The sequence below is a fragment of the Gordionus sp. m RMFG-2023 genome, chromosome 3 (genome assembly GCF_954871325.1).
Source record: "Gordionus sp. m RMFG-2023 chromosome 3, tfGorSpeb1-WG-v2, whole genome shotgun sequence".
Classification (NCBI taxonomy): Eukaryota; Metazoa; Nematomorpha; class Gordioida; order Chordodea; family Parachordodidae; genus Gordionus; species Gordionus sp. m RMFG-2023.
The window spans coordinates 38,326,096-38,337,314 of record NC_088777.1 but is presented as its reverse complement, the minus strand read 5'-3'; the positions used below and the strand labels follow the sequence as shown (position 1 = coordinate 38,337,314).

At 24.7% G+C, this 11,219-nt stretch overlaps 1 protein-coding gene and 1 long non-coding RNA gene across 2 annotated transcripts; one reads left to right on the top strand and one right to left on the bottom strand.

The window, feature by feature from the left end:
* Window positions 1-837: 837 nt before the first annotated feature.
* On the top strand, window positions 838-1,421 carry LOC135927650 (uncharacterized). Its single transcript, XR_010572136.1, has 3 exons — window positions 838-916; window positions 968-1,029; window positions 1,157-1,421. It is a non-coding gene; the product is annotated as an uncharacterized LOC135927650 (long non-coding RNA).
* Window positions 1,422-6,813: 5,392 nt separating this feature from the next.
* On the bottom strand, window positions 6,814-11,214 carry LOC135927649 (ADP-ribosylation factor-like protein 6-interacting protein 1). The gene is made up of 8 exons (XM_065463780.1): window positions 11,196-11,214; window positions 11,044-11,145; window positions 10,864-10,999; window positions 10,694-10,821; window positions 10,531-10,650; window positions 10,373-10,490; window positions 10,242-10,323; window positions 6,814-7,027 (listed from the first exon to the last, which is right to left on the bottom strand). The coding sequence occupies exons 3-8, from the start codon at window positions 10,909-10,911 to the stop codon at window positions 6,939-6,941; spliced, it is 585 nt and encodes a 194-aa protein (XP_065319852.1). The 5' UTR covers window positions 10,912-10,999; window positions 11,044-11,145; window positions 11,196-11,214; the 3' UTR covers window positions 6,814-6,938.
* Window positions 11,215-11,219: the final 5 nt, after the last annotated feature.

Here is an 11,219-nt window from a genome sequence, read left to right as displayed (position 1 = left end):
AACATATGGGCTTTTAATAAAGGGGTAAAAAAATAAATATCATGAAGATCTTTACACAAAATTTTTAAAAAATAAAAGATCTTCAGATTTTACGATCTTCAAAGATCTTGCCCAAATTTTTGAGCTAGATCTCGCTTAAAAATCTTCAAAGATCTTTTGTAAAACTCTGGAAATTGGTCAAAAGTATGTAATTTAAGAAACACCTGTTTAAATGTTAACAACTATCTTTTTAATCTCACCATAATAATAAACTCGTAGGGAGGACAAAAAGTACTGAATTATTTAAGATTGTGAGTAAATTCTTAGGAAACTATAATATTTAGCAAAAAAGGTTTATAACTGAAAAAGTAGGGGCTTAAATAATTTTAATGACAGCCAACTATAAAATTAAAAACGGGTTGGGCTTATATATTTGAAAATAAACATTTGTTAAAATAAGATCATAACCAATATTCATAATAAAATTTAATCCTAAACTATTTGCTTCAATAAAAGGTAGCCCTATAAAGAGCTGTTAGGTACTGGTAGTCGATAGAATTACTATATGATGAAGGTCACATCCCCATTGCCCTATCTTTCTAAACTCGGATTAAATTTTTCATTAAAATTTTTAAATAATATCAATAATATAATTTTTTTTGAAGGATCTGTATCTTTTTGAATCCAAAGTGATTAAGATACAGATATTTTCAAATAATTCGAAAAGTTTTAAAAGGATAATTTTTATTGGCTTTGGCTAAGCTATTAGGTTAGCTGAGAAGGCTTAGACGTTTAACAACTATATTTGCAAACTGTCCTGAATATATTTTTTTATTATTATATTCGACTAATAATTATCTTAACTCGTTATGCGATATGTGACATGTTGCCAATCATTTATTTTCAATTTAAGAGCGATGAGGTCAAATCGCCAAAGGTAATACTATTTTATTATATTAATATTTTAAAATTATTTTATATATAACAGAAAACGTCCTAGCAATGAAGAGTCAATTCCCAAAACAAATAAGAAGCCTAAGTCTACTGAAGGTTTTTTTTATATATTAAATGTTAATATCGCTAAAATATTAAAATTAATCTATCCTGCATTTGAATATCTACAAAAATATATATATTATTTTTCATAAGCCAATATATTAATTTACCTTTTATTTAGCTGACAATTTAAGTACCTATGAAGAAAAGTTTAAAGCAAGATTTAGTGTTGGAGATATGGAGTTTCAAGAATCTATAGAATCATATAAAAAACATTTCTTCACACCGCCAATTGTTGATTTGCATAATAAAAAGTTCTATTAACATTATATCATTCATAAAAAGCGCTATTAAAATTTTAAACTCAAATATCTGGAATGTTAATTAGACAATTATATTATTTATTACTATATAGATTTTTTTGAATAATATAATATGATTAAAAAGTTTATTCCATAATTAGTTATTTCTACTATTAAATATAAATCTATTACATGTGCTATGATCCATATATTCTATTAAGTTAATGATGCTGAGACCCAAATAATAATTGGGTATTTTTCCATGTAAATATTGGCAATGTTTTTAAATATATAATTCTATAATATTGATATTTTCAATATTTAACATTCTATAATTTATTATTATTCATTTTATTTTTCTATATTTATATTCATCTTATTAATTTTGATAAAAAAACCTTTGAAGATTAGGTGCATTTGCTTTTGAACATTATTAAAAATTGAGATAAAATTAAATATAAAATAAAGAGAAAAATATCTGTATAATTGATGTATTTATAATACCTTTTCAAGAGGATACTCCCCTCAAGTGATGCTACTGTGTATGGAATATTTGCCCTATATATTTTAGACAATTTGATAATTATAAATTTTTAATATAAATTAAAATTTATACAAGGGTTTAATATAATTTATCAGAAATTTATAAGTAGGTATTATACACATATTAGAATAAATTTATGGCAAAATCAGATATTTAAATTTAGAAATAATAAGAACATCCATTAAACTATTGTCTTATCAAGATTTATAAAAGAAATTAGAACCGAAATAGATTTAAAAAAAATAACAATGAAATCCAGAAAAATTATCTGCCAACGCAGACAAATTATTTGTATAATTTATCAAAAAAAATATAATTAGATGCAATCATTTATGAACATATCTTGTATATTACACCAAATAAAGTGAATATTATCATAAAAATATTTTGACTGGGAAATTGACTAAATTGTATTTGAGCAGTTGAATCAATTGCTTTATATAATTAATTGTACTATTCCCTTTATATATTTACAATAATTTTAAATTTGATGAAAAAAAAAGTTATACTTCTATGGGAAATGCCTTTATTTGATTAATGATTTTTCGTGGCAGGTTCCTGAGACATATTGTAATTTCTCAAATAGGACAGAAATAGATATATGATGAAATAAAATATTATAATAGAGACCTCATGTCAAATTGTGTTGATTTAACTTGATCAAAAATTATTATATATCATAATAAATATTGTAAACAAGTATGTATTTATGAATTTTCATAATCAACCAAAATTTATTGATTCCATAACCTAATTCCTATTTAGCATATTTGAGAGATTCTATATCCATTTTACTTCTTGTTGTAATATATATTTAACAAGAGTTGTTAACACCTTTTTAAAAGGAAGTAGCCTCTTCACCCACCATTTAAAAAAAAACTAGCTTCTGCTACTTATTTTTTGAAGGGGAGAGGTGCTCCAATTCCAAATTAAATTTTTTTTATTAAATAAAATACAGAACAAATAATATATATTTTTTTATCCATATATTTTAACCAAAAAATGATGCATCAAATTCTTTTATAATCTCTTGTTTTCTTTTAAAAGTAGCAAATGTTCAATATTTGGATCCGACAAGCCACCACTCGTTTCTCTTAAACGAATTTTGTAAAACTAAAGAAGCGCTCTACAGAAGTACTAGAGGTATGGGGGTATTGTATTTTATAAAAATATTTTTTTAAATCGTTATAATTACAAAATATATCTATTATGGTTTTTTGTTAAAAAAAATTGTTTAGTATTTTATATTCTTAATAATCCATTTGATTGAATCCAAGCATATCTATCTTCTTAATCATTGGAGGTATTTTTGTATTAGGAGTTTTCTTATAAAATTTATTTATTTTTAATTCCCTATTTTGATATCTTCTTATCTATTCCCAATTCAATTTGAATCCAGGATAGATAAACATCAATGATAATATCAGAGACCTGAGGCTATTTTTTAAAAAAATTTCGCCCAACCCGTATTTTTTTAAAATATATTATATTTATTTTTGTTATAGCTAATAATGGCGATTTCAAATATATAATATATGACCCGACCCTTTCAGGCCTGGTCATATTTAAAAAAATTAAAAAACGGCTATATCATTATAAACAGTTGAAAGTCTCTAATAAAGTAATTTAAAAAAAATATTTTATTTACCCTTATCATTGTGGCATATAACAAGACTCTACAAGAGGCAAAACTCTAAATCTGTAAAATCGTTCTATTTTTAAGTGTGTTTAGAAATAGTTGAAGTTAAAAACCCAATATTCATATGAAGCTCACCTTCATAGTATTTGCTAAGGCTCTCTAACGTGATATTTATTCCTATAGAAAAAATAACAATTATATTAATATTTAATTGGTTATATTCTTTAATAAATTTACGCTCTGAGTTAGGGGTAAAATGTCCTATGTTAACTCATAAATTATCAAGATCTTACAGTTTTTCGTTTAATATTTTATCTACCATAATATCAATTCCCTCTTGTGGTATTTGAACTTATCAAATATCTTCCCAATTTTTTAATTATATTATCAGCCATATTTGTGGGCAGATTTTATTTATGACATAAAGACCTACACTTTTGAAATTTATTTTGGGATACAATTGTAAACCTTCTATTTACTGAAGCTTTCTCCACATCAAATGTGGATACTAAATTATTGTCATAGACAACGTGAATATCTTTAAAAAATTATAACTTTCTTCTTTGTTAATCAGGATATCATCGGTGCCTACAAGTTGAAAATCTTCATCCATTTTATAACTTTTATCCTCAGACATTCAACCTCTAAAAGGGAAAATTATTTCTTGTAGGATGGAAGTTTTCTTTTGTCCATTTCAGTAGTATCTTGTATCTGTTAACATGATATCGTCTTCTATGGTTTTTATGTTCTATAAATTAAATTTAAAAATTGGCAAAAAAATATATGACAACTCGGCTCAACACTCAATTAGTTTCATGAATTGAAATATATGTTATTTTTATTTTATTCAACAAGTACATTAACTGAGATTATTTTTTAAACAATTTTTACAAAAAATTAAAGAACTAGCTTCCATTCCCGAATCTTGAAAAATAACGACGCTCCAGGTATTTTTAAAAAAATGTAGTGGCCCTCTTTAAATTTAACTAAGTGAATATAAATATTTAGTTTTAAATCTTTTTAAAAATAAATTATTATTTCTTGTAGACAGAATTTTTAGAATATTTCACATGCATATAGAATTTAATTCTATTATAACAGGCATTACTAAACCATGAAAAAAGCTCTCAAGACGGATTTAAACTATGTAAAAATAATTAAATACTAAACCACACAAAATCATAAAAAAGCAGGCAAAATGTCAGAAAACACATAAAATAATAAAAAGTATGTAAAATGACAAAACATGAAAAATCAGATAAAAGCATGCAAAATTATAGATCAGCACGCTAATAGAGAGGCAAAATTAGAGAAAAAGTGAAAAATGACGAGAAATACAACGAAACCCAAAACAAGGGCCGGCAAAAAAACTCAAATTGTATTCAAATGCAGATACTTTTCAATTTTTTGGATATAAAATATTTGTGAAAAAATACTTTAAAAAAACATTTTAAACAAAATATAAATAAAAAATTCTCCACGATATTATCTAAGAATTATGTGTAAATTCAGGTAAGAAATTAAGCACAACTCTATTTAACCCTTTGATGCTTAATCCTTTTATCTCATTTCCCCAAAAATGAATATAATATACCACTATAATAATTGAAAAAATAAGTATAATCTACAGTGCAACGGGCTATCCTTTTTGGTGCTCTTGCCAATAATTATTAAAATAAAATCTGTAACATTATTACTGTTATTCTTAGCATGTCGCATAAATAAAAAATTTTAAATACAAAAACATATTTAGAAAAATGATAGTTATTATTATATGAAGAAAATAACATGGCTAGATTCTTCTATATATAAATGATAAACGGGTGTATAAAATGACAGAAAACTCATTAGTTCAAGTCAAAATAATCATAGTGAGGGAGGATATAAATGAAAGAAAATAAAATTAAAAATATGGCATAGGAATACAAATGATTAGGTAGAATTGAACGGTTAACAAAAAAAGATATTATTATATATTTGGAAGTACAACACCAACTAGTATTATTAAAAAACCCGTTTTTAAAAGACGACCCAATTGAGATTTTAGCCAAATGAATATTATATAAACCTTGAGATTTTGCTTATAGATAGGAGAAAGCAGAAATTCGAACCGAAACAAAGTTTAAAGTTCGAATTAAAATAAGGGTTCAGGTTCAATTCGTAAAAAAAATTGGTTTAAACACTTTTGTATACAAACTTACATTCGAATTATATTTTATTTGTTGTGATATTTTTATAAGCTTAAAAATGTTTTAATATGGTAATATACTAATGTTTATAAAAATTGTGACTGCCACTTATCAATCAAAATTGATTGATAATAATCTTTAAAACAATTCGATTTTAGCAATACGCTAGTAGTAATAACTTTCATACTATTTTATAAGCACAAAATCATTAGGTTAGCTGTTTGATCTAGGTTCAACTAGAAAATCTTTTAACGGTTTATGTTTGGTTCAGATTCGCTAAAAAACCTGTTAGTTTGGACCTCTATTTACCAAATCTCGAGGCTTACATCACATTATTTTGGCTAAAATCCCGTTTTTCAAAAATAGGCTTATCGGATTAACAACACTAGTCCTTGATAATTTATAAAATTTTAATCCTGAACCGAACCTAAGCCTTTATTTTTTTCAAAGGGAACCTTAATCAACCGAACTGATAAGGTGTGCAACTCTAATATTTAGCAAGACTGAGAACCCGTACCTATTTAAAAAATTAGGGTATATTTATTCTTTCAATGACGAAATTTTGGAAGATATAATGATTCGCTTAAATAAAATTTTTAAAGTACAAATAAAAGATCATTTTATAAATTGTATATTATAATTATGACGAAATATTATTTTGATGAATAAATATAATTAAATAAATAAAAAAAACTCATGTTTCTATTATTTTAACTTAATTTTATAATTCCTTATTCTGACTCCGAACCCTAGATTTTTCACTGACCCGAACCTTTTTTAGAACGATTGTTCAGCCATGATATTTAGCAATTAAAAAGATTAAATTAATATTATAATAAAAAATATTAGCTTAATTTAGTAACAAATTTATCAATAGGCAAAAACTTACAAGGCTCAAGCGGATCTTCGAGTTAGTTCAAGTCAGTCGATTTTTCGTTAGAAACCTAACCCGTTTTACAATACTAACGAGTTATATAGATTTATAATTAAAAGGTAGTCAATGTATACAAGTTACTTCTGAAAAAATTTGGAAAATGTAACGTTGATTTTCAAAATTAATAATCAATATTAAAAAATGGTATAAATAATTCAAAAAAATTTCAACTATTTTTATTGATCAAATCATTAAATAATACTATGACAAGCATTAAAATTTTTTGTATTATGTCAAACATGAAAAAAATATTGGAAGACAATATTTATTATGCGTTCATTGCTTAAAGTTGAGTTTGAGATTTACTGGGTTTAAACTATTCCGTATAAGAAATTTATTATTTATGATCTATGAATCATGCGGTCTTCATTTTTTGGAAATTGAATAATACTTTGTTAATCAAATCATTTTGCCTTATCCCGGGTAATAAAATGAAAAAACAACCTTTATATTATATCAAATTAAAAATATAATATAAGTATGGTTTACTAAAATGATGACAAAATTATTCGAATCGAATATGAATAAAGAAAATATATTATCTTTCGAATATTTATAAAATATTATTTGATCGAATTATTCGTATAATTTAAAATTATTCATAATTTTAGAAATAATTTGTAAATATTCGAAACAATTCTAAGTATTTAACATGTTCCTTGAGAAACCTTTTATTTTTTTACTTTTCCACATCTTAATAAGCCTTTCATTTTTGAAAATGTTTTAAAGAATTTAAATATTAAACTCGAATATTTGGCGATCAAATCGAATGTTTTTATTATTCGTACGAATAAGGATTATTCAAATCGTTCGAATACGATAATATTATTCGAATAATGCACATAATCAATTCGTATTTCTGTAGGTATACTTTTGTTATAAAGAAAAATTAATAAAATAATATAAAAATATTGATCTAAAAACAATGACAGATGCCTTTGCAATCAATGCAAACATTGAAACAAACAAGTCAGTGAAAAAATGTGGACAGACCTTTCATCCAGATTAATACACTGCCAAATCAACACTAGGCTTGACAAGGGGAGGTAACAAATCATACAAAGAACTATGGTGGTGAAATGAAGAGGTACAAACCACAGGAGAAAAAAGCCTTTTATAAAATATGGTACAAATCCAAAAACCCAGATAAAATCCAAGAGAATAGCTACAAATACGGTGGCTAGAGCCAAATCTATGGCATACGATGACATGTATGAAGAAATACATACCGAAGAAGGGCAAAATAAAATATACAGATTAGCCAAACATCGAGAAAAGAATTCTAGGGATATAAACGGAGCTCCGAAAGTAATCAAAAATAAAGATGGGAAATTGATAATAAAGGAAAAAGAAATAATGAATAGATGGAAAGAATATTTTAAGGAGCTAATCAACTTAATACCCACATACTACATCTAGACGAACACTCCCCATGTCAAAACCTTGTACAACCTATAACAAAACAAGAAATAAACACATGCCTCAAGCATATGAAAAACAACAAAGCTAGGGGTCCAGATGATATTCCAATAGAAAGCCTTAAAGCACTAGGAGATGAGGGAATACACCTCCTCACAAATCTGTACAATAAAATACTGGGAAATGAAGAGATCCCTCGAAAATGGAGGCAGAGCTATCTAGTTCCTATCTTCAAAAATAAAGGGGATCCACACAATTGTCAAAATTACAGGGGAAACTATATAAAGAAGTATAAATTAGATAAAAGAGATTGTATGAATAACATAAAGTGGAGAGAGATGTTGAAGGAGCTTACCACCAGAAAAGGTGAAAGCTAAAGAGAAAAAAAAATTGATCTAGATTCTAATTTAAATATAACAAGTTTCCAAAATATTTTAAATATTAGATAAATTTTCGGGATATCCTCATATGGCTGTATTCATATTGGAGCAATAAACGCATGTAAACAAAATACAATAAATAAATTGTATAAACAAAAGCATTTCGCTTTTAAACTTTAATAAATTATATGAAATTTGTTTAAAATTCAGTTATGATTTTAAATCTTATATTTAATGAAATTGGTAAATTTAAAAAATCTGTTTAATAATTATAATTTATATTAGGCTCTAGTCCAGCTAAATAACGTGTTGGGTTGGTATATAATTATTTTACTATTATTAATTATAATCTCATTATTTCTAAGCTATAGGTTATTATATCCTGAATAAAATGTCTTGGTATTTATGATAATTAAATGACATAGTATTTAAATATATGATTTCAAAGATGAACGAGTTAGTGCTCGAAAAAAACATCATCAGGATATCCAAAATGTTAGATAAAGAAATAGGAAAAAGATCAGTGAAAGGAAGAAATTTTTTTTTTGATGAATTGATCTTTTGTACAAAACTTTGAGTAAAAAATCTTTGAAGATCACAAAATTGAAGATTTTTTTTATAAAAAATTTTAATAAATAATTTTTTCACAAAAAAGATTTGAAATTTTAGAGAAAATTAATTAAAAAAATTTAGAAATTTTTTTTATTTTAAGGAGCAATTATTCAAGCTTCAACTTGACACAGATAATTAAAATTAACAAATTATCAAAATGAATTTGTTTCATTAATAAATATCCTTTTAAATTTTTAATTGTTATTTACCATCTTTTTCCAAAGAGACTACATTGTAGATATTTCAAAGGTGGCTTCCCACGGCATACATACATAAATAATTTAATCTTAAAAGGACCTAAATCGTAAATTCCCTAGAGCCTAATCATTTATGTTCAAGCAACAACAGAAGACCCAATATATAATGATAAAATTATACTATGATGAAATTATCGATAACAAGAAAGTTTGATTATTATTCCTAGAAAAAGATGATATATTTATACAGTTAAATAAGTTTTAAAACATCTAGAAATTAAAGACTAGTTTATAAAAATAGGAAATTCGTGAAGTAGGTACTTAATTGTGAAAAAATCATGTTGGGTTTAATCAGTGGAAGGTGATATTGTTAGTTATTATGAAGAGGAATCTAACATATATTTCGTCAATTATATGAATTTTGATAATAATATAATTGTGTTTAAATAAGATCTAAAATAATGCTTGTTTAGCTTAAAATTTATGCTAAGAGAAAATTTTTGAAAAGGTCTAGTGCCCTCTAGTCCAATATAAAGGTGCCCATTCAATTGTTTTTCAAAAAATAATTGAGGGTCTTGAGTTATTTTTGTAAAATTTTAGCATCTTTTATCTAAACTTAAAGGATTTGATCAAATTTTAAAAATATTTAAATATTCTGTACTAAAATTTTATAAAAGTGAATTAGGAGTTTTAGAAAGGGTAAAAAACTAATTTATGCTTGTAATAACTGTTATCTCAGGCAATGTGATCGCTAATGAGCTATAATTATATTTTTGAAATAAAATAATTAGTTTTGGTTGAAATACAACAACTGGCAGAAATTATATATAGGGAATTAATAAAATATATTATTAAAACAATAGGAATGGATAAATAAGAATTTAAAAAAAGAGTTTTATATAATTTTGGAGGTGTTTTCCAATAGAAGCATAATTTTTTAATATTAAATTGTTATGGTTTCAGTTCTTGATACCATTAACAATTTAATATATCAACCTTGGTATTAGTGCATCATGTATATATTAAAATTAATTTTGAAATGGATCTTACACTTGATATATAACAAAATAAAGTTGTTAAAATTTCCTATCCATAATGCAAATATGAATTTGATTGTCAGGAAGGATAAAAACTAAAAGCCCAATTAAAAGCATATAAATTTAAAAATAATATATATATACCAATATAGAGGACTTATTTCTTAATATTAATAGAAATTCGTAATATGATTGAAAAAAATTCCACATTGTTATTATGCCCATTGAAAAATTCATAAGCTTATTTTGTTTTGATTTATCCCTAGATAAGAGCATGATATTTATTAACATTTATATTTTACCATTTTTGACCTGAATAAATATTTTCTGTTATTAATGGAGATAAAGCATCAATGATCACAACTAATATAAGCATAATGGATGATAATGTCAAAATAGACAAATCTGCAACCCAAACAATGCTTAAAATAATGAATATTAATCTGAAAGGCGACATATTCTTACAAAAATAAGAAGGTAACTAAGGTAATCAAAATAAATGGGTAATAAAATTTATCCCATATCAATAATTCATATAAAGAAACAATTAAAAAACGAGGACGCTCTAATTCTTGTACTATAAAATCAGCAGGCTAACATTAAAAATGTAATGAATAATTTGAATATTTAAAAACTTGTTTAGGTAATATATATATTTTAGAATTGTTAGCAGAGATGTCCATAATGAGAATGAATGAAATTAGATTCGAACATAAGAGAAAATACCATATGTCAAATTAATTATTGAATTATGCTAAATCGTAACCATTGCTAAAATAGGCATTTAAATAATAATACAACAAAATAAAAGAAACAACGGTAAGATTCCCCAATTTTTTAAAGATTAGATTAAAATATAAGGCAGATAGGGTAGAACCCTGAGGCTTTGCATCAAAATTATTTTTTTTTATAATGACCTAAATTAATGTTTTCTAGTAGTTATAAATTAGATAATTAATAAATTTACATAATCATCTAATTCCATCAAATC